This window comes from Tasmannia lanceolata, unplaced genomic scaffold (assembly GCF_043159265.1).
Source record: "Tasmannia lanceolata isolate RefF3 unplaced genomic scaffold, GAP_Taslan_0.1 ptg000018l, whole genome shotgun sequence".
Taxonomy (NCBI): domain Eukaryota; kingdom Viridiplantae; phylum Streptophyta; class Magnoliopsida; order Canellales; family Winteraceae; genus Tasmannia; species Tasmannia lanceolata.
Window position 1 is genome coordinate 64,980,538 of NW_027518695.1, and position 23,837 is coordinate 65,004,374.

Here is a 23,837-nt window from a genome sequence, read left to right on the forward strand (position 1 = left end):
ACGCAATCTTGTCTTTTATTATTGAAAGAGCTGTCAAAAGGTTATTGCAGTTCCCAAAAAGCTCTTAAAAGACAATTTTTGAAAAAAAAAAAAAAGACAAGCTGGGTCTGAACAATTATTAAAACATGGTTGTGCTGATATAATTTCCCTATTGAATTCTTTTACATTACTCTGAGAAATGTAAGTGATGTAAGGTTATTACAGTTCCCAAAAAGCTCTCAAAAGACAATTTTTTTTTAAAAAAAGACAAGCTGGGTCTGAGAAATTATTAAAACATGGTTGTGCTGATATAATTTCCCCATTGAATTCCTTTCCAAAACTCTGAGAAATGTAAGTGATGTAAGAGAAAGGACAAAACTTTATTTCCAACGAATTATAAATGCAAGGTTACAGGTACAAAAGAATCAATGAACGAGCATAATTCAGAGAGGTAGCTCTGATTTACAGACAAGCCCAACTCAAACATCAAAATCGCTAGCAAAATGCTAACAGTTCTTGTGAAAAACACCTTCCTTTTATGCCCTGCAATTAATAGGAGGACAGAGATCTGTCACAACCTTCTAGGTGTAGGACAGTTCTCGTTCGTCCTCGAGCTTAATGGTGAGGAAAGTCGGAGCTCGGATAATCGAATTTTTTCACTGGATATCTTACCCTGCAAAAAGAATAAACACATTGTTAGTATGGTATTTCAAAATTCAGTTGCATACCCTTTTATCAAAATAATATAGAGCTCCTTATGGCTCTTTTCGCTATCTAGAAGAGCAGATTCTATGGAGATTAGTTCTCTACGCTATAATTTGACATTTGTAGGAGAAAAGGAACACGCACCTTTTCGCGGGGAAAGAAAGGCGAATTATAAATGAAATTAAAGTGGACTTGGGCCCTGTTCGTTTGAGATTATGATAACCTATAATGACTGTTTGTTGTCATAATCTAGAACGAACAGGGCCTTAGTCTCTTGGAGAAGAAATGAAAACGTGATAGTGTTTTACATTATAGGCAACATCATAAGAAATTAGAAAAGTCATTTTGGAAAGGTCAAGGATAAAAATATCACTTAAGTGAGCCCATCACCTTGAATTTCAAATCTAGAAGCTCACTTTCCAAGGATGTAATCCGATCCTTGAGCTGGATAACTGCTTCTTCTGCCACAGAAGGGCTTATATCCGACATTGGCCTCGTTACTCCAGCTGCCTGCAATATATTTGAAAGCATAATCACTTGTAAACTTTCGGTGAAAGGCGCATGGGACAGAGAAAGTAGGAATCAAGAATTTACACCACCTTTAAAATGCTGGTACACAAGCTCAATAGTTTCTGAGCCAGTTGGACCCGCTCCTCTTCACTATCCTGTTCAAAACATATGAGGATTTTAGGCCAGCATTTGTCACAATTCACAACACATTGAAGCCAATCTCTCAACAGACAAAGTGTTCCTTGAGGTCTGTTAAAGTATAAAAGATTAAATAACGCCATCGCCAACGGCTTAAGCTATAGGATTAATAGGTTGTTTCACATGGTATCAGAGCAAACAGCAAAGGTCCTGAGTTCAAAACTCCTTGATATTTAAAATCCACATGTAATGGCCAACCCAAAAAGAGAGGCCACATGTGCCACGTGTAGGCCAACCCTAAAAAGAAGGGTCACAGGTGAGGGGTAGTCTAAATTTATAAAAGATTAACTAACGCCATCTCCCACAAGTGAGGGAGGGTGTTAACGCCATCTCCAACAGCTTAAGCTTTAATTGGTTGTTTCAAAAGGACAAAGAACACCAAAAGGATACCTCTTGATCAGAAACCAACCTGTAGTTTGTTCTTTAATCGTTGCTCCTCGTCCATATCAACATAAGGATTCTTTCCACAAGAAGCACGGTAACGGGCAACCTCTTCTTTCACGCGTGAGAGAAGACCCTCTGTTCTCTGAAGCTTAGCGCTGAGGTCTTCGTTTTGAATTTTCAGTGAGTTGTTTTCCTCCTGTTGCATGGTGGGTAAGTCATGCTAAATACTAATGACAAGTGAATTCAGGGTGGAATTACTAAAAAGGGGGAGATAAAAATTGAATGAAATTTACATGCCTTGATTTTTGCATGGTGATGGATACGCTGCTGGAGGTTTTGCTGTCCAGAGAGCTTCTTCACTTCATTTTCAAGTTCCATGACCTTCTTCTTATGATTTGCGTTGTCCACCTGCACAATTTTTTCAGGCATTTTCAAGTGGTACATACAGACCAAAGAAGATCTATCTTTAACTGTGACTTTAAGCAACTCGTAAGCAATGTTTTAAATGTCAGTTTCGGCCACAGCCAAAAGATTTCAGTGGAAATTTCAGTCCAAATCTTGTAAAATTTTGACAAAAATTTATTTCTTTTTTTTTTTTTAATTTCCACCGAAATGTATAAAATTTTGGTGGAAATCTTAAATAAGGGTGAAAAACGAAATTTCGGTTGAAATTTTGAATTTTGATGAATTTCTGGGAAATCATGTAAAAATCTGATTCAATGTGCTTTCAGCCAAAATTTAAAACTATGCTCATAAGATACAAGTTTGTAGTAAATTGAAATGCATAAAAGATTAGTTCTTCAGACCTTCAACATTTCATTTTCTGTTGTAAGAAACTGATCGCGCTGCCGAAGCTTTTCAGATGCAATCTGTAGAGCCACCAACTCCGCATGTCTTCGATTTATTTCATCTAGCCACCTACAAAATAAAAGTTTCAAACAACTGAGTCATGCTATAAAATAAAATACAACATTCATAAAACAGAAAATAGACTGGAGTAACAATTATTGATTGGTTTTGAGCCTACCCTTGCCTCTCTTCAATAAACTCATTGAGCTGCTGCTTTAGCTTGACCACCACCTGGTCCTGAAGCCACATATTTCTCAATAAAATTCACAAGCAAGAATTTAGACAGCCTTGATATAATGATGAGAGGAGTTCTAAAGTGAAGGGCGCCCTTCCAAAAAAAGGGATGAAAGGGCGCCCCCATTGGTTGTAACTTACCAAAGTACATTTAATGTTCTTTGACTTTTCATCCCATTTAATGCACTTTGGTGATTTTCCAACCAATTGGGGCGCCCTTTTATCCTTTTTTGGACGGGCGCCCTTCAGTTTAGAACTACTCTAATGATTAAAGTAAAGAAGTAGACCTTTACTAGAGATTCTTCACCGTGGATTCGAGCCTTGTCTGTTATCTTTTGTACTTGTTGATGATCGAAAAGTAACTGACATTAAGAAAGGGAAAAGTGGTAAGTATGAAAGTGTGAAGGCTTCATGAATAGAATATGGGTAGGACATGAAAAATAGATAGAATGTATATCTATTCATCTTGTCATCCTAATCACATATACAAATCATCTTAAGGCACAGAGCAATTGTCCTCCACTTAGACTTTCTCTATCTTATGTATTAAGAAAAAATTGTAACATTATCCTAATCACATGCCCGCTGTTACATGAATTTTTAATAAGAACCCAGCCAAATGAACCACCTCAATGGTCCCTCCTGCTCTGAGGCCACGAGTCTCCGGACTGGGATTCTTAACTCCTACGCTTGGCCTTGCGTCCTTTAGGCCCTGTTTGGATTGCAAGAAGAACATTCTAACAGAAATATTTTCTTGGGAAATTTTTTACTCTCCACAGTTTTGGGGAAAAGGAAATGATTGTGGTTAATTTAGAGTGATATCATCATAAATAAAAACTCAACAGGGTTGGTTCAAGTTATCTTTTTTGTATGTAAAATAAGTAGGAAATTTTAGAAATTTTTTTCCTTTCCAAACTTTTCTCGAAATTTCTTGCAATCCAAACAGGGCCTTATTTCAATGAACATGAATAAACTTTTAAGGAATGATTAGAGGTTGATCTTCTTACAGCATAATTTGTCATATCCAGCTTAACTCCCAGCAAATCACGAATGACGTCATGTGTCATGCTCTCTGCAGCGGCTAGTCTGGTATTCAACATAAATATCTGGAGAGGATAACCGAGGGAGCTCATTAATTTGTCGTAGGTGCATCCTCACACATTGGCAAGGTGAAAAGAGAAAAATACAAAATGGATGAGCAGCAAAAAATATAAAAAAAACTACCTCCTTCTGTCGGCTTGCTAGTAATGCTTCCAGTTCTTCTATCCTATGTCTCCCTGCAATCAATTCCTCTTCCTTCTCAGAATTTATTTGCTGTGCCAAGCCCAACCCAATGCATTTAAATGGGGAACCAGAACCCCTAGACTTTACAGAAGTCTTCTCTGATCTGGTTGTTGTTGAGCTTAAGACATGGGATAAGACTGGTTCAGATTTGACTTCTTGTGCCATGGATTCCAATGCTTTGAACTGTTTTAAGTTCCAAAGTCTAATTAGTTGCAGAAAGTAAAAGATAGAAAGAGAAACCATGCATACTACCTTTTTTATGGCCAATTTAATATGAAAAGCAAATGCCCATTAATAATTTAGTGGAAGTCTACCTTTTGCTTGTATTCGCGTGCTTGTGCCTCTGCATGGATGTTCAGCTCAGAGATATGTGCTTTGCACTGGACAATCTGTGGGAAAAAAAATAAACTTGCTTGAAAAAATAAGCAATATGAGGTTAGGAAGTGTCAAATTCTAATATGTTCACCCAATGGTCACACCTCTGCATCCTTCTCTGCCACACTCTTCTCAAGAAGTTGTATCTGCTTGTGGGCTTTTTGAAGATCGATCAGTTTCTCTTCGGAATCCCTGCATAAAAGCAAAACATAATTATGCATATATTTTGATCTGTAGTATATTTTATGCCCTGTTCGTTTCAGATTATGACAACCTATTATAAGTCCAAAACCTATAATTGGATTCAAAATTAAATTTAAATTTGAGTCCAATTTAGGGCTGACAAACAGTTTTCATAATCTAAAACGAACAGGACCTTAGTAACTTAAGACAATAGGTTGTGATGGCTTCAAACCAACCTGGGCATGTCATCACCTCCGCCTCTTTTAATTTTTTGAATTTCTGAGTTCAAAATTGCACCAGAAGTTTGCACTGTCAGCATTTGATGTCTCACTGCCTGAAGCTCTATCTCCAGCTCCTCTCTCTGCAAACGTTGCCTTTCAGCCTCTCCTTTCACAATCTCAACCTAATAAAATGGAAAATATAAGCCATTCGAAAAAATTACATACTAAATAAAGGCAATGCAGAATGAGATTCTGAACATAGGACCAACTATTGAAGAAATTCACCTTGTTTTCCAATACATTCACAGTACACTCCAGCTCTTCAACTGATCTCTCTAGCAGCTTAACTTCTTCTTCCTTGTCTTCAGCATAAGTCTTTCTTGCCTCAGCTATCTGAGAATGATTAAACAAACACACAAGGATTACAATTTCAGTTTCGGTGTCGGTTTTGGCACTGAAATTTTGGCTGAAATACTGAAATTTCGGCAGAAATTCAGTAATTTATAAATAAAAAAAGAGCAACGGTTTCTACACACAAGTGTAGATAAGTTATCTACACACTAGCTTAAAATACAGTGGAGGCCCACATTGTTTGGGTGATCCAAACCATTCATTTGATTGGCCCTCACATAGATAGGGTGTCCACAAAAAATCAGCTCCATTGAATCACCCTAACCCTTCAAACCATGGAGGCAAAAACTGGACAGATTTGTGAAGGTTTATACACGTCCATTTTACCTCCACAAATCGTAGGGTTGGGATGATCCTATCTATGTGAGGGCCAATCAAATGAATAGTTTGGATCACCCGAACAATATGCCCTCCACTGTATTTTAAGCTAGTCTGTAGATAACTTATCTACACTCTGTAGAAACCGTTTTCTCTAAAAAAAATGGTGATGTTATAAAATTTCAGAAATTTCAGTAATTTCGACCGAAATTTTGTAACATTCAAAAAATTAGGAAAAAACTAAATAAAATTGGAATTGACCGAAATTTCGGAATTAATTTCGGCTGAAATTTGGGCCGACACCAAAGTCATGTACTTTCGGTGTCAGCCCTGGCCGAAATCCGAAATTTTGGATTTCGTTCGAAATTTTAAACCATGCAAACATTGAGAAACAAACATGACACAAATGAAGAACTTAGGGATAAATTAATGAGCAACCAAATCAGAACATACCTGTCGAGCTTCTGTAGCAATAGCTTCATTTTCTTCAGCAAGAGCCTGAGCCATGTCTACCTGCTCTTTCAAGGCAAGTATCTCAGAATCAAGTGAATTCCTTTCCATGGTAACTTTGCTCAAATTATTCTTCAAATCTTCAAGTGCATAATCCATTTGCACAAGTGAAGAACTCATTTTGAGGAGTTCCTCGTCTAACCTTTCATTTAACTTTGTTTTCTCTGCTAAATCCTCCTCAATGGAATGTTTGTTCGCAAGGAGGTCTTCCATCTTAGCTTTCAACTCAAGGTTTTCATCTGACACCAGTTTTAGTGAACCGTGCTCTCGGGCAAGCTCCAATTCAAGAGCCGAGATAATGTTAACTTTGTCCTGCAATTGAGATTCTACCATCTGGCCACGATTAACAGCCTCATCCAGTTCAGTTGTTCTCAATTCCAAATCATTTTCCAGTGATTCCAAAATGACCATCATTTCTTCAAATTCATCCTTTTGGTCCTTTGCGTTAGAGGCCGACTCCTGCAATAAGCTCAAATCAAATGACATGCCTTTCAAGATTTCGTCTTTTCGGGCCAACTCAGCATGGATTGCCAACTTCTCAGACATCAGTTCCTTAGCGGATATCTCCAAGCACTCAGACTCTGCCATGAACTTAGATGCCCTTTCTTCATAATCACAAATGTCTCGAAACATTTTATCTAACAATGTAATAGTTTTTTCATCCTTCGCACCGGCAATCGTACCCACTGCTTGAACTGAATCAGAACAGTGCTTAAGATTCAAACTAAGCAAGGTGAGGGCTTCATCCTGCTTTTTCTTGATGAACACAAGCTCATTCTTCAAGGAATCATTCTCTCCTTTCAATGCTTTCATTGTGTTAATTTGGTGTTCAAGCTCCTGAGTTTTCAAATCAAGCTCCTTAATGGTGACAGAATAATAACATTGAGCTTTCTCCAAGTCTGAATTTTTCATGTCTAGATCAGTCTGTACACTGGCAATGCAACCTTCCAAGGAGTAAATTTTGTCCTGTAACTTGCAATTTTGCTGATCAAAGGCAAGTAAGCGGCTGGAAGAATATTCCACTTCTGAACTTTTGCCCCGTAAATCTTCAAGGACTCTGGAATGTTCTGCCTTCAAATTTTGCACCTCATTTTTCAATACCCCATTTTCGTCCTCCAAAGCACTAAGTTTGCCACTCGTAGTGTCCTTCTCTTGCATATCTTCAATAATTCTTTCCATTTCAGTCTTGAGAACTTGAACTTGAGCTGACAATCTTTCTTTAGAGTCTATGGCATCACTGAGTTGGCCTTTTAATGTACAGTTTTCACAAGCCATATTACTCATTTGCTCAATCTGAATTTCCATCTCTTGGCTTTTTGATTCAACCTCTTGAAGGGCAATGTTATAAGATACTTTAACCTCTGTCACCTCTTTGATTTTCTCATCCAGGCTGTTCTGGTTTCTGCTGATCAGATTTTGTAATAGGCACACTTCATCCTGTAAAAATTTTCTTTCGTGCGAAAATTTTTTATACATGATTTCCATCTCAGATGTAATGTTCCTAATTTTCTTGTTGGCATTATCTGAAACTTCTCGAAGATTATCCATTGAAATTTGTTTCTCCAATTGCTCATCTATCATAATAAAAATCATTTGTTCACAAATTCCCTCAAGGATTGCACTAATTCCAACTCGGTCCGTTTCCAACTCAACTGTTCGATTTAACATCTTATTTAGTTCTAAAATCTTCTCCTTCAACTCTGATGCCAAGATAAGCAACTCCAAGTCTTTAGCAGACAAGTCTATCATAATAAGCTCATTCTGATCCAAAAGAGTTGTTAAAGCATTTTTGTTACTTAGGTCTAACTCTTTCATCAACATAGCAAGTTCAGAGCCCATAGAATTTGACCTAGCCAACATTGTCTCTTCCATCAATTGTAAATCCAAAATTTTTTTCTCGAACGAGCTTAGTTTAGCACTGATTTTTCCTGCCTCATCTTCTTTTCTCGTGATGCGATTGAAACTGTTTTTGATATCAACCAGTAGCTTTCCCTTGAGAATACTACACATTTCAAGTTCTCTTTTTGTTCTAAAATTGTGCTCTCTCAACTCAGCTATAACTGAGTTTGACTCACACAGACCATGATGAAGGAACCCATTTTCTGCATTGAGCCCAGTTACCGACTCCAACAAAATTCCAATATGACAGTGGTGTAGCACAGACATGGCACAATCTTTGCCAATAATTTCAGACCAGATGTCCTCTAACCACGTTCTTGTTAAATTCGTAGAGTATAGAAGCTCATTTTTCAACCCTTGAATATCATAGATGATTAACTTGGATTCCTCATTGAAAGTGGCCTGCACTTCCATAAGAATATCCTCCAACACCTGAACGAGATTCCTTGTTTCTTCCAAATTTGAATGGAACTGCTTTTCTAGATGGTCATATTGTTGTTTTTTCAAATTATTACAAGACAGCAAGCTTTGGACCTCAGTGGTTAAAAAGTCTCTCTCATTGGTTAAAGATGCTTCGATTTTTTTATGCCTTTCTATCTCAAGTTTTGCAGAGTCATTTGCTGCCATCAGAGCATTTACCATTTCATCCGCTTCTTTCATAGTTTCTTGAGCCTCCATGAAATTAGCGAGCAGACTCGAAGCCTCAGCAGTTTTCTGGGCTGCAACCACCCTTGTATTACTAAGCTCAAGCTCAAGCGCCTGCACAAAGCCAATACAAAGGGATGAATATCTGCTACTGAAAACATTGAAGTACAACAGGGAAGAAAAAAAATGAAACAAAAAACTAGAAAAGAATCGAAACTATATCACCATGATTTGTGGACACGGACACGAGAGTGTCAGACACGCAAACCCCAAAATTTAGAAACAGGGACACGACTAAAGTAGAAAGTATATATCACCATGATTTGTCGATACGGATTCGTGTGTCAAGTTTTGACATGGATACGAGTTACATCTAAAAATCTAGAAATGGTGGCACATACATATACATAAAATTATTGATTACTATCATAATTTGTAACAATATAAATATGCTATTCATTTAATAAACTAATACATTTTAGAATTAATCAACTATGATCGAAAACAAACATGAGATGATCAAATAACAATGTATTCATCAATTTAATCTAGTTCTCTTCCATCTCCAATCTGAGTTTGTTTAGGGTTTTAGGTTTAGAACAGGGGATAAAACAACAAATATTAGTTAAAGAAGAACGAAAAAAAAAGTTTATAATAAAAGAGGTAAACTCAATATTCAATAATAAAATAGAATGTCACGCTTGACGCAGTACAAAAATGTGTCCACGCGCCCACATTAACTCTAAGACTCCTCTAGTAGTACATTTAAGAGCGACCAAAGGAGTGTCGACACGTGTGAACACGAGTGTCGTGTTGGACACGGCAGGACACATGTCGGCAATAAATTTAAAGTGTCGGCTAAATCATAGCTATATCACAATCCATCCTTTTGAGTTCAACAAAGTAGGGAACATCATATTTTTACCTCTTTGGATTCTTTTGCTTTGCGCCAACATGCATTAGCTTCATCCACCATTTCTTCGACTGTTTGCACCTTCTGATCAAACTCCATCGTTCTTGACTCGAACTGTTTTTCTCTGTCACACATCTCTCTTTGCAATGTAAGTAATTGGGCTGCAAGACACTCAATCCTTTTCTGACTCTCTTTCTCAGATTTCTTTACCTCCTCTTTCTCTGCAAGTAGTTTGAACATTTGGGCTTGTACGGCCCTTAAGCTGTCAAGAGCGGACTCTATTTCCTTTTTCAGAAGAAGAATGGTGAAATCTCTATCACACGAACTTCCTGAAGCCTTTCCCAGGTCACACTCTTCCTGTTCACCGGAGTGTATATCATTCGTGTTCTTAGTTACATTAAACAAATAGCATTCAGCCATTGACGACACTGTACTACTACATGCCACACTAACATCATGCAACTCTCTGTCACCGGGGTCTTGAGTTGTTTCAATCTCAGCCTGCAAACCATCCAAATACTTTGTGTTAAAGTATAAAAGATTAAATAACGCCTTCTCCCACAGCTTAAGCTTTGGGAGTAATTGGTTGTTTCACATGGTATCAGAGCAAAGGTCCTGAGTTTAAAACTCCTTGATATTAAAAATCCACATCTAATGGCCAACGTAAAAGAGGGGCCACATGTGCCACATGTAGGCCAACCCTAAAAAAGAGTGGCCACACACATGAGGGGGGGTTGTTAAAGTATAAAAGATTAACTAGCGCCATCTCCAATAGCCTAAGCTTTTGGAGTAAGTATTCGTTTCACAATATCCAATGATGATTTAAACTCCATTTACTCAAATTCAACGCAGAGTTTAATAACAGAAATCATGAGGGGCTTATCAAAAAACAAGATTTTTTTTGGGTCTGCAAAAAGCAAAAAAAATTTGCTTACCTTACCCTTCACCCGACCATCAGGCAACTCTCTGTCACTGATGCCTTGAGTTGTTTCAATCTCAGGCTGCAAAGCATCCAAATACTTTGAATTTATACATTTAATATCCAATGATGATCTTGTTAAAGTATAAAAGATTAAACAACACCATCTCTAATGGCTTAAGCTTTTGGAGTAATTTTTTGTTTGATGTGGTATCAGAGCAAAGGTCCTAGGTTCAAAACTCCTTGATATTAAAAAATCCCCATGTAATGGCCAACCAAAAAGATGGGTCACATGTGCCACGTGTACACCAACCCACAAAGAAGGGGCCACACGTGAGGGGTGAGTGTTAAAGTATAAAAGATTAAATAACACCATCTCTAATGGATTGAGCTTTTGGAGTAATTGGTTGTTTGACAGATCTCAACTCGATTGATTCAAACTCAATGCATAGGTTTATGACAGAAATCATGTGGGGCTTATCAAAAAGCATGTTTTTTTTTGGGGAGTACGCAGAAAGCAAGAATGTTTAGCTTACCTTACCCTTAGTATCTCCTCCTTCGCAAGTGAAATCTTTCTTTCCTGGAGTCTCTACTTTTTCAGGTCCTCCAACCAGTTCTACAAACTCATTCATACATGAACTGAGTGTGGATACACCCATTTTAAACTCATCTAGTTTCTCCTTCGTTTTCAAAAGATCATTAGAAATTCTTGATTCAGCACAATCTCTCTCGACCTTTTCTAGCTTTGTTTCCACAACTCGAACACATTCCTTCTCTTCAGCAAGTTTGAGCTTTAGTTCCTCTATGTTTACCTCGGACCCTTCTAATTGAAGTTTTAGAGCCTCAATCTGTTTTTCGGCTTCAGCGGTCACAACAGACTTGTTAAGCTGGATCTTTGTTTGCTTCAACGCCTCTACATGAATCAAATTTATCTCTGACAATCTTTTCACTGTCATGAAAGCAACAGTTGCACAAATCTCAGCTTTCCTAATCTGATCTTCCCCAATCTTAATCTTATTTTCTAGATCATCTATAATCAACATTTTTTCAGTCAATTGTGATTTCAACAAGAGAACTTCTTTTCTTCTCTCGTCGCTTTCTTGCTGTTGTGACTCAGTGATAGCTAATGTTGCCCCTCTTAAAGACCTCAACTTCCACTCCATATCATTCTTAATATTTTGTGCATCCTCCAAACACTTTTGTAGTTCTTCAATCATCAATTCTTTTTCGGATATCGTTCTAATCATCCTCTCAACCTGATCGCCAATCCAAGTCCTCCTTTGAGGGAATGACGCAGCAATAAAATCCACCTCATCAGAAGCATCTTCAAGTGCCACGTGTCCATCAGCAAGAACGTCGGCAACCTCACATGATAACCTTTCCCACTCTTCATTTAACGACCTTATTTCCTCATCTCGCTCATCAAGCAGTTCACCTAGCCTTTCATTATCATGGGCCACTGAGCACAGCCTTCCCCGCAGCTCTTTCAATTCATTTTCCAAAAGAATTAGGCTTTGTTTCATCTTTAACTCTTTTGTGTTACTATTGTCAACTTGTTGTTGGAGTGTAGCAAGCTCTTCCTGTAGGCAAACAATCACCTCGGCCGTTTCGGCCTCCACTTGACTACGAACTTCATCCATTTCTTGTTCGTGTGATGTTTGAGATACTTGATCACTTTGGTACCGCATGTTTAGTCTCCTAGCCTTCTCAAGGGACTCTTTCATTCTTTTCAGTTTCGTCTGCAAGGGGGAATCCTCACCTTCTGAATTCTTCAAAGGGTGGTCCCTTAGCTGTTGATGTTCAGAACCCACTTTTTTCAAAATCGTGATCTCCTCCTCCTGTTTAGTAATAATCTCAAAATATTGATTGATACTTTCTCTCAGCTCCTCCAACTCATTGATTGAGAGAATTTGCTGGGATTCAAGAGCTTCAATCACAGATTTTGCCTCCTTCAACTGATTCACTGCATGTTCATATTGTTTGCTGATTTGTAAACACCTTTCATTTGCGATCTTAAGGTTGTTATTGACATATAAAGCCTTTTCTTCTGCCTCACCGCGAGACAACCTCTCTTCTTCGAGCATGCTCTTTAGTATATCCAATTCCAGTTGCAAATTCATGATTTCTTCTGCATGTTTCATTATATTTTCATTTTCATGTATCTGTTCTGCTGCCTTTCCTTGAACTGCTCCATGCATAAGTGTCTCAAAAGTCTGATCTTCTTTTGTGGGGAATCCCAAAAGGGGGTCCTGAAAAATTACGGTTCGCGCCCATTAAAAGAATTTTCAGAGTTGAAAGAGGGAAAATACAGACATGAAAAACTATTAAGAAAATATGTCTTCACTAGGTTACTTCAAGAAGATCAGGTGTTCACCTTCTGGGGTTTAACATTGGCATCATGATCATAGAATGCAGATTTAAGGTTGTTTAGTTGATAATGCAAATCATCTATCTCCCTGTGAACAACGAAAAAGAGCACTCTCATGAAAGCAGGGTGTGAAGGAATAATTCAAGTTCCAAATATTTCATATTTACAAATGAAATCCCAGATTCAATTGAAACCAAAAAGGGCACAATTATTATTACCTTGTAAGTTTTGCATTAATTTCTAAGCAAGAGTTAAAGTTATTCCGGCAGTCATCCAACTCTTCACGGGTCTTCTTTAACTAAAACACAGAAAATTATGAGAAAAGTATGGCTGTGAAACATGAGAGCAAGAACAAAGGAAGATAAATGTTGGAATGTGGGTCATATCAAACCTCAATGTACAACAGATCTTTTTCTTTAGTAGCACTAGCAAATCCAACACGTGCAATGTCCTGTGCACATGGAGAGTATATTATCTGTTAAAGTATAATAGATTAAATAACGCCTTCTCCAATAGCTTCAGCTTTTGTAGTAACTGGTCGTTTTCACATGGTACCAGAACCTTGGTTCTGGGTTCAAATCTCCTTGATATTAAAAATCCGCATCTAATGGCCAACCCAGAAGAGGGGCCACATGTGCCACGTGTAGGTCAGCGCTAAAAAGAGAGGCCACACGTAAGGGGGAGTGTTAAAGTATAAAAGATTAAATAACGCCTTCTCTAATAGCTTAAGCTTTTGGAGTAATTGGTCGTTTTCACATTATGAATGACCAAATGACGGCTAACATGGTTTACAACCCAAAACGAGAAGAAGAGAAGGTAGGTTAGATGTCAACCAACCTGGGGTCCCATACTCGACTTTGGGTGTTTATCCAGTCCAGGTTTCCCTTCAAAGAATTCAAGGAGCTGCAAATACAGAACTCGGTAGTCATAAAGTTTCTTAAAACTACACAAATGAACAAAAGAACTCAGAACATAATCTCAGACTTCCATAGAGACCTGATCACGCAATTCAGATACTTCTGTTAAAAGAATCTCTCTCTCTCCTTCTGTGTAGAAGTCCTGAAACCTATAAGAATTCAACATATAGAATAGTGTCATAAATATGTCAATTTTTCTCTGAAGAAAGTATACGCATAGGCTTACGGAGTTACCTTCTAAGTTGGTCTAGAAGCCTGATATTTTCTAGTGCGAAACGAGTTACTTCTGGGTTCTTGTCAACACGTGTTTGAAGCAACTGAATTTCATCACTTAGAGCACTGTTCTGTTCCAATAAATATGAATCTGCCGGCATTAAACCACCCAGAAGTGACTCCATTCTGCCAATCTTATCCTCTCGAAACTTCAGCATCATTTTGGTACACCTGGTGTCCTCCTCTCTTTGGCGAACCTATAAAGCAATGGAGCTCACAAATTAATTTAAAAGCACACAATTAGGAATGCAACAAGGTTTTCTATCCTGCTTCAAGAAATCAAAATTACCAAGCGGTTCAACTGTTCAATTTCAGCTTCAAGTTGCTTGACAGCAGTGTCTGCCATTTGTTCTCTTCTCAAGGCCCCAGCCAATATCGTTTCCAATGATTTTAACTGATACACAGAGGAAAATCCCCACAATTGTTTTCATCGGAGATTTATTGCTCCTAAGAATGTAAATGATGATAATAGAACAAGCTCCAGCCCATTATTAGATAGAGAGGAAACAAAATGTCAAAGAGAAAAAGAATGACTTGAGTTGCCTTTATTTATGTTTTGGAATGGTGCATGACACAAGTTGCCTCTAGTGAAGGCATTTACCAAGTTTCTGGAAACTAAAAAAGCTACAAATATGTGGAAAGCAAGAGATAATATGACAAGAAGATGGTGAGAAGGAGAGAACAAAGACATTTTTCAGTCTCTTGAATTTTTCTACTACCTGATTCTTGAAGAAATATAAATAGATAATGTGCCCACAAAATGAAGGGTACATCTTGAATTTCTAAAGTTTAACAACAAAACAAATCCATATCCTATTTAGCTTCGAAGACATTAAACAAGCTACACAATAACGTGTGTATTTATCACTAACATCAAAATAACTGGAATTTAAATCTCAATTTAAGCTGAGGTCAACCAATCAACATAAATCAAAATTTGAAATTTAGACTAAATTCTTCCTCAAGGAATCTTGTCACTAACCAATTAATCCAAAGTTAAATTTCAAGCATAATTCACACTCGCCCAACCCAAGTGACATGTAAGAGACAGTTCTGAATCCAACAATTCATTATATGCTCATAATAATCTTTTATGTAAGAAATTATTCAATTATGGATGAAATACAAATAACAAGCACTATTTATTTTGGCACTCAGCAAACTGAGCACCGTTTCCTAATTCTTAGGAAACTAAACCTTAGTTACAGTAATAGGTCCATCAACTAACCTTGCATTATTATTAACAAATAGCAATTAGCTTAACAGCCAGTATAAAGCATCATACCTGTTTAGTGGAAACTCTTACAATGCCCGGAGATGCACATCCAGACAAGTCATCACTATTCCCACTAGCTGTTTCAAGCATATTATCTTCAAGGGCAGCATCAACTCCGGAATCTCCAAAGATTGTTGAGCGAAATGATAGAGATCTTGAAACATTTTGACGCTTGAGAAGGGAGAGCTCCTCCTGTTTCGCAAACCTCAAGTTAAATTTTAATTTCACACTTTTTAAATTTTGTACTCCACTCAAAATGTGTATGCAAGTTATTATAAGATTCCATACAACCTTTAACAGGCGTATCTGGTGTTGCAACGTGACTATATCTCCTGAGGCATCTTCATTCACCACAGCCTTAAATTTGAAGAAATGAAGTGATTAGATTAAACACATTGCTGTTGTAATGAAAATCAGCCTAAAATATCATAGGAATTCAAGCATTAAGCAATGTTAATTATACTTACATTGTTCTGAATAAGTTTTGCGCGCTGAGCAAATTTTAGAGTACTCAATGTTTCTCCAGCACAACTGCAAGGCCGATAACGGGGACTAAATGTGCAGTAAATGATGGTAAAATTGAAATATATTATGTAAAAGTGTTTCTGGTCGACCGACCAAATGACTTATCCGGCCCGTCTACCAGAAATAGAGCAGGACCCACATTGTTTGGGTGATCCAAACCTTTCATTTGTTGGGCCATTGCGTAGATAGGGCGTGTCCAAAAATTCTTCTCAATAGGATGATCCTAACCCTCTGATCCGTGGAGGTATTTATAATGTGCTGTCAATTTTAAAACTCTGTAAATCGGAGGGTTAGGATCATCCTATGGAGAAGATTTTATGGGAACGACCTATCTACTACAGGGCCCAACAAATGAAAGGTTTGGATCACCCAAACAATGTGGGCCCCGCTCTATTTCTGGAGACGGGCCAGATAAGTTGTCTGGTCGGTCGACCAGAAAATGTGGACCCAATATATTAAAGAAATTATTAAGTGAAAAAGGTAGCAAAACATGCACGGCTAGTGCTACACACCTGATCGATGGACTGACATTTGCAATAACCATAGTTTTTGAATTCCCACCAAGGGAGTCCTGTAATACATTTGACACATGACAGGAACTAGTAAGATACAAGAAACAACAGAAGTAGAGGTCAGAAATTTTAAATTAGAAGTTAACCTGAAGAAGAAATGTCAGCCTCGAATCTCTATAAGGAACATGGCGTTGCTTACCATGTGCCACATCAACTAGAATCATTATAACATGACTGCAAATACAAATACATAGGAACGATGATGAGTGGGGCCATAAGTACAAAATATATGAATTATACATGTAAGAAGCAATTTTGACATAATAATGACATAAAATATGCAATTACCCGAGTGTTGATAAGGATTTGTTGATGTTCGCAGCTTCCTTTAAGCGCTCACCTTCAGCACCTGATGTTTTCTGCCTGTTTTGGATAGTAAATGGTCAAATTTTCATCTTCCAACTATGCTCAAGGCAAATAACTCAAACATGCTAAGGACTCTCACACTACCTTTCTGAACCTGCCAGATCTACAAGGTTTAGTCTTGCAAATCGTAGATTAGTGGCAGAATCTTTTTCCCACTGGCTCTCAATCACACATGTAAAAACAGAATGTGAACGGCTACTTTCACGATTCATGTTTGTTGCTGCCACTTTCCTATTTGCGGCACCCTGATGAGAAGGTCCAATTCATGAAAAATAGGCCTTTGTGGGTGATAAGAGCTTCTAAACTAAAGAGGGAGACAAGGATCAAAGATTGGTTACCTGAAGCAAAAGCCTAAGAATATCATTCACAGTTTCCACTTCAATTTCAGTAAGATTTTCAACATACACGCCCTTTTTGGTATCCTCTCGGAGCTGCAAAACATATGAAAAGATAAATTAGGCACGGTATTTATGTCATTAGGGTATTCCACAGATACAAATACTTAAATTTAGATACTTCCCAGTCGTATGTGCGGGTAAGATTCCATACACATGCAAATTATATTTTTTGTCCCCCGTCCCTCATCAAAGATTTGAACCCCTCGCCAAGTATTTGAAGCACCACCACCACCACCATCCCAATTCTCATTGAAACCAAAGTAAACCTAACCATTGGGGTGTGAGCCCAACTTGTGTATCGTTTAATAAAAAATAGAATAGCCATTGGGCTTACCTACTTATTAATTTATGGTAAAATACAAACCTACAGCTAGAAATGCAAAGACATAGTCTTATAAATTTATCAGTTTACAAAGGTAGAACACTGCAAACCTAAGGAAAATTAGTCATTTCAGCAATACAAAAGTGTGGTGATACTTCCTACATTATCCTTGATGTACTAGTTTTTAAAGAAATCAGGATTTAGAAGATCTGTCTTATGGGATTACAATCAAATATGACCTCATATTAGTACTCCAGTAATGTAGCTTACAACAAAATACTAGAAAATCAGTTTAGGAATCTTACAAGCAGATTAGTGGATGAGGGATCGAGAAGATCCGTAATCTGTTCATTGTAAATTTCCAAGAAGGAACACTTGCAGTTATACTTTAATTTTTCATCCCTACGACTTTCCTCTTCCTGCACTCCAAAAGATAGAAGGAGAAAGTCCGATTAGCAACACTTTAGATGGAGTTCCAATGGAATTGAGAAATAGTGAGAGAAACTTACCGCTCTGATTCTTGCAAACAAGAACTCGAAGATGCGTGGTGTCATTCCACGATCAGTACTGGGCCTTACTTCCAACTCATCAATCTCCCCCAACATCGTGTACGTTTTCCCACTTCCCGTCTACAGCCACAAACACGCTCATAAAAGGGTTAGTAGTGTTGAAGTATAAATGATTAAATAACACCAACTCTAACAGCTTAAGCTTTTGTAGTGATTGGTTGTTGAACATGGTATCAGTGGGTTCAAAACTCCCAACTCCTCAAAGTTAAATGTCCACTTGTAATGTCACAACCCAAAAAAAGAGGGGCAACACATGAGGGGAAATGTCTAAGTATAGATGATTAAATAACACCAACTCTAACAGTTTAAGCTTTTAGAGTAATTTGTTATTTCACAAGAAGCAGATTGATGACTGTGAGAAACTAAGAAGTTAAAAGAGAAGCATCCATTCTTAACAAGATAAGGGATCCCAAATGGGATATGCATTAAACTTTCACAATGACCTCCTCAATGTAGGATAGATGTATGTATGCTTTTTTTTTGGACCCTTTTTTGCACCACTACTACACAACCAAAGTGTTCACAATTATGTTGCTAGATTCACGGAGACACAATGAGATATACAGGTATAAACATACAAAATTTAAAGAAGTACCTGGCCATAAGCAAACATACAACTATTGTATCCAGACATACAATTCTCTACCATTGGCAGTCCCGCAACTCTAAAGAGCATCTCCTGAATAAAATTTGAACTTTCAAAAAACATTCAAGCAATAAAAGCATGATAACAAAGCTCTTTCCTTGTTTTGATCACTTTTAGATCCAGACCTGGTTGATTGTTTCACATGCCACATGGTCAAATGTAAATCGAGTTTCTGTTTGCCCAATCCAAGTAATGCTCTGTGCACTCTCCTGCTTCAAGCATCGATTGTAACCGTGCACGCTCCTCTCCATGCTATTAAGAGGACGCACGCGAATTAAAACCTGCAAAAATTCAATGGGCATCAATTTAAGCAACAACTAGAAATCTGTCCGTTGCTATTTGCATTACTTTGCAGTATAAAAATGTGGGCATATAAATGATTAAATAAAACCATCTCTAACAAGCTTAAGCTTTTGGAGTAATTGGTTGTTTTTCGCATGGTATCAGAGCCATTGCCTCATGGCAGGTCCTGGATTCAAAACCCAACAACTCCTTGATATTAAAAATCCATGTGCATGACCAGCCAAACCCAAAAATGAGGGGTCACACGTGAGGTGGAGTGTTGAAGTATAAATGATTAAATAATAACATATCTAACAGTTCAAGCTTTTGGAGTAATTGGTTGTTTTTCACAATAAATTATATCAAAGCATGCCAATAATTGAAATACGGAAGTATACTCGAGAAGAAGAAATGAAACAAAAGAGCTTACTTGGACATTGTGATCCATCCAAAAAGATGGATCCTCTCTCAGCTCGAAATAAGGAACTTCGACCGTATTAACAATCATAGATGGAACAGATGAGAGTGCAAACCCCTTTGACATTGCATAAAAGTTTGCGGTGCGAGTTGCCATTGGAGGCTTGGTAACACTCTTCGTCGGTGTACTCTGCGTCGAACTACATTCAGAATGACTTGTCATCGCTCTTCCTCCAGTCCTAACAGAACGAGGAGTCATAAGACCCGAATTTCCAAGACTAACACCTCGACTTGGCGGTGGTGGCAAATGACCCAAACCATGGCATACATCAATCTTTATGTCATCCCGTGTTTCAACACAATTCGAACCAGATTCATTCTTTTGTGCCCACCCAAACCTAGTCCTCCCGTGCATTGTTACACCCAGTTTATCTGGGGTGCGAAATGGGACGGGACGATCGTAAACCTTGACTTTGTTTTTGGAGGGTGTTTTATCTGTCTTGGTTTTAAGGCCTAATTCTTGTTCTGGGTCAGGTTTAGGTTTTTGAAAACTCTCCGAAATCGCATTCAGGGGAGCCCTAGAAGAGTCACCAATTGGTTGAATCAATGAAGTATCTGCCGGATTCAATGGCAAATTCTCATTCCCCTCTGTATGGGAATTCTTTCCGGAATTCCGTCGAAAGATTCTTAAATCCCTCATCATACTGATAAAAAAATGAAAAAACAAAATCAGAAATCACATACTGATCAAAAAAAGAAAGAAAATCAGAAATCACTTTTCGTCAAAAGAATTTCAAATCCCTCAACATACTGATCAAAAAAATTAGAAAATAATATCATAAATCACAGACACAAAGGCGTAAAAAATCCTAAAACAATGAAAACTCATAAATGAAGATGCGGATTTATTCATGAATTAAGGCTATGTTTGGATTGCAAGAATTTTTCAAAAAAATTTGGAAAGGAAAAATATTCCTAAAATTTCCTATTTTGTTTGAACACAAAAAAGATAACCTGAACCAACCCTATCCAATTTTTACTTAGAGTGACCTTCGATTTATGATAATATCCCTCTAAATTAACAATAATCATATCATTTCCTTCTAAATTGTAGAAAAAAAAGTTCCAAGAAAAAAATTTCCATCAGAAAAGCTTTTCTTGCACTCCAAACAGATCAAGATCTTGAAAATGCAGGGTGAAAAATGCGAACAGAGCTCACACGAAAAAAGATCTAAAGCTGAAGAACTCAAAATTAGGGCAAAAAAGATTACCTGAAAGTCGAATTGAAAAACAAGATACGAAGCTGAAGAATTCCTGAAATCTTTCTCGTTCAGAGATCTAGGGTTTCTAGATATATGAGATAAAATCTTGAAAATCTTATATAACTAGGGTTTCTTTGACAAGAAATGTGGAATACAAAACCCTAGATCTTGAACTTAGTGTGGAAATGAAATAACATTCTCTCTCTCTCTCTCTCTCTCTCTCTCTCTCTCTCTCTCTCTCTCTTTGTTTTTTTAGCTCTCTGTATTCAGCTGGTGAAGAGTAGATAGAAAGAGATTCTTGATTTTGAACTCTGTTTAAGGGGATTAAAAACGGACGGCTATGATTTGATCTGGTTTTGAAATTGGAGACCCTGAGATGTCGCCGCGCATTTAAGTTTTTGAATTGGGAATCGGGAGGGGGGTGTTTTTGGAAATAAAAGAAGAATATAATTATAACTTCACTTTGGTAACGGCTACTTTTGAGATTTTAAGTTTTGAATTTTCAATGGAATTGTGTGGTGACTGGTGACAATGAATATGACCGGACGGGAAAGCCCTTTTAAATGATGACAGATACTGGGGATTTTTGCTAGGGACCATTGCAAAATGCATTCCGCACTTGGGCAGTTGCATGTGAGAGCAGCCACGTAGGCTCTGATTTTATCTTTTTCATTTTATTCAAATGATGTAGCTGCTCTCACATGCAACAGCCCTTACGAGAAATGTAGGGGTGCAACTTGCCCGAGCCCGACAGGTTCAACCCGATTTTGGCTCAGGTTGGGTTGGCATTTTCTCGGATTGGGTTGTGTTAGGGCTTGGAAAAGCCAACCTGATTTAATTTTGGATTGGGTTAGGGTTGAGGCCTTGGCAACCCGACCTGACCTGAACCCGATGTCCGTCCTCTAATTTTATCATGGTTTTTTAGGATTATATTTTTTTGGGAAAATTACATATAGACCCCCTGTGGTTTTGCCATATTCCGTTTGAGACCCTGAGGTTTCAAAGTCATCAAACACACCCCCTGTGGTTTCTGACACTTTTAAGTAGACCCCCTCTGTTAACGGTCCGTTAGTTAAACCGGGAATGACTAAAAGTTACCATGGTTAATATTTTTATGACGGAAATACCCTTGCCCATCGTTCCAAAGCAGTAAAAGCCCTTCCCTTCTTCGTTTCAAACATTATTTCCTCCCCTCTTTACAGAACATTAGGGTTTTGCCATTCATTTGCAAAATCAAGGGGATTTCTATCCGAAGGCTTTGGGTTCTTCTTCCAAGGGATTAGGGTTTTGTTATTTCTCCAATTAGCAGATGGCATCAAGTGGATCATCGAATGGGTTTTCAAGAGCTTCAAGTAAAATCCATAGTTACTTCATTACGAACGACATGTCATTGCGGACAACCAGCTCCAATCAGAACCTCATGGACAAGTTCTAATTTTGGGAGGAGATTTCTTGGCTGTTCAGGTTATGAGGTGAGTTTGTTGGGGGTAATTGTAATTTTTTTTGGGTTTTTGGTTTCTAGTAACTTGTTTTTTTTTTTTTTTGGTTTTTCAGATTAATGCCGCCTGTAAATTCTTCGAATGGATTGATCCGCTGATTTGTGCTCAAGGAAGTGTTGTTGTGGCTAGGGTGATGGAGACCCAGAAGAAATTACATTTGGAGGTTGCAAGATTGGAGGCAGAAGTGGCGGTATATCGTAGGAGGGAGAAATTGTTCCAAACATTAATAGGCATTTCCTGTGGTGGAACTTTACTGTTTGTTATGTTGTTATTCTTTGTTGTTTATGTGAAAGGGAGTGGGAATGGGAGAAACATGAAAATTTGATGAATGTTAAGACAATATTTTGGATGGATTGCAGAAATTGGCGAATGTGTAAGACAATATTTTGGATGGATTGTAGTCTACATCAATGTTTTTTGGAGGAATTGTAGTAATTTTTTCAATGTATTATGTTAAGGCCCTATCCTATTTTGGCTAATGAAATGTTAATGTTTGTTGTCTAAGTGCATTCTTCTTTAACTTGTAATTCCTTCAACTAACAATAACTGAGTGCAAGCGATAATCATGATCTTTAAGATGTCTTTAAGCTGTTTGATTTTGTGACATCTTAAATGACAGATAGATGATAGAGGGTTGGTCAAATGTGTACACATAAACATCCACCTAAACCCAACCATGTGGGTTTAGGTGGGTTTTGATTAACCAGCCCCAATTGTTGTTCTTGTTGCCCGGTGGATCCATGTCCTATGCGGAGGAGAGATCTCACAAAGTCAAACAGCTTAAAGACATCTTAAATGACAGATAGATGATAGATGGTTGGTGAAATGTGTATACATAAACATCCACCTAAACCCAACCATGTGGATTCCATTGTTCAGTAAAACAATCTTTGAATTTGGATCAGAAATAAAGGTACATCATATACATAAACCATTGTTCAGTAAAACCAATATTTGAATAGATCTGCCAACCACATATACATCATCAAATTATCCAATTTACATCATATTTTTCACTAAACCCAACAAGAAATTCCAACCACATATACATCAGGCAACGATCCAAATTCATAAAATCTGTGGATAAAAGAAGCAGATGTTGTTCACTAAACCCAACGAAAAAAGCACATTGGAATCCAAATAGGCAAACCAAGAGAGGGGGGGGGTGAATTGGTCTAATTAAAAATCTCTACAATTTGCAATTTGTTTAAGTCCTAGAAATTTAAAGTTCAACTAGCCCTTGTTGATTAATGAATAAACAAGTAAAAGATATTACCAAAATCTTGCACAAAGGAGAGAAGAGAGAAAGAGACAATGCACATGAGATTTATAGTGGTTCGGTCTATCACAACACCTACTCCACCCTTCACGTGCATGCGCGAGTTCCACTACCTCGATCCTCCTTCAAATGGCCGGATCAATGAGCCAATTACAATGATCAAGCTTCTCCTTTCGAGGGCCGAAGCATAGAACCCTTTACAACCAAGCTTCTCATTTCTCAAGGGCCGAAGCGTAAAACCCCTCTCACAAGCTTCTCCTTTCTCAAGGGCTGAAGCGTGAAACCCTCTCCTCAAACAAGCTTCTTCTTCTATAGGGTTGAAGCGTAGA

General features: G+C 37.8%; 2 protein-coding genes across 3 annotated transcripts; one reads left to right on the top strand and one right to left on the bottom strand.

The window, feature by feature from the left end:
• Positions 1 to 338: 338 nt before the first annotated feature.
• Positions 339 to 20,986, bottom strand: POK2 (phragmoplast orienting kinesin 2). Of its 2 annotated transcripts, XM_077359189.1 has the most exons (39): positions 20,740 to 20,986; positions 19,482 to 20,172; positions 18,895 to 19,050; positions 18,719 to 18,802; positions 18,064 to 18,183; positions 17,860 to 17,973; positions 17,173 to 17,265; positions 16,919 to 17,079; positions 16,757 to 16,831; positions 16,555 to 16,642; positions 16,409 to 16,467; positions 15,839 to 15,902; positions 15,663 to 15,728; positions 15,381 to 15,563; positions 14,385 to 14,489; positions 14,057 to 14,292; positions 13,902 to 13,971; positions 13,743 to 13,808; positions 13,297 to 13,356; positions 13,124 to 13,203; positions 12,912 to 12,993; positions 11,074 to 12,786; positions 10,554 to 10,619; positions 9,631 to 10,119; positions 6,105 to 8,819; positions 5,208 to 5,315; positions 4,938 to 5,104; positions 4,623 to 4,710; positions 4,458 to 4,532; positions 4,084 to 4,326; positions 3,867 to 3,965; positions 3,147 to 3,221; positions 2,804 to 2,862; positions 2,583 to 2,694; positions 2,074 to 2,184; positions 1,802 to 1,972; positions 1,284 to 1,349; positions 1,075 to 1,194; positions 339 to 652 (listed from the first exon to the last, which is right to left on the bottom strand). In XM_077359189.1, exons 2-39 carry the CDS (start codon positions 20,169 to 20,171, stop codon positions 551 to 553), a joined length of 9,231 nt encoding a protein of 3,076 aa, XP_077215304.1. In that variant the 5' UTR covers position 20,172; positions 20,740 to 20,986; the 3' UTR covers positions 339 to 550. The 2 variants fall into 2 exon arrangements, with proteins under 2 accessions (XP_077215304.1, XP_077215305.1); XM_077359190.1 differs by lacking the exon at positions 10,554 to 10,619.
• A 1,075-nt stretch (positions 20,987 to 22,061) lies between these two features.
• On the top strand, positions 22,062 to 22,554 carry LOC143850612 (uncharacterized). The gene is made up of 2 exons (XM_077359842.1): positions 22,062 to 22,202; positions 22,285 to 22,554. The coding sequence occupies exons 1-2, from the start codon at positions 22,062 to 22,064 to the stop codon at positions 22,552 to 22,554; spliced, it is 411 nt and encodes a 136-aa protein (XP_077215957.1).
• The last annotated feature ends 1,283 nt before the right edge of the window (positions 22,555 to 23,837 follow it).

Bases quoted from the DNA above. Each gene is read 5' to 3' on its own strand.
- POK2 (XM_077359189.1), bottom strand. From the start codon at position 20,171: ATGATGAGGGATTTAAGAATCTTTCGACGGAATTCCGGAAAGAATTCC. The intron at 14,293-14,384 runs GTAATTTTGATT...ATTGCTTTATAG, and splicing joins TTGAACAGTTGAACCGCTTG to GTTCGCCAAAGAGAGGAGGA. The intron at 10,620-11,073 runs GTAAGCTAAACA...GATGCTTTGCAG, and splicing joins GAGGAGATACTAAGGGTAAG to CCTGAGATTGAAACAACTCA.
- LOC143850612 (XM_077359842.1), top strand. From the start codon at position 22,062: ATGGGTTTTCAAGAGCTTCAAGTAAAATCCATAGTTACTTCATTACGA. The intron at 22,203-22,284 runs GTGAGTTTGTTG...TTGGTTTTTCAG, and splicing joins TTGGCTGTTCAGGTTATGAG to ATTAATGCCGCCTGTAAATT.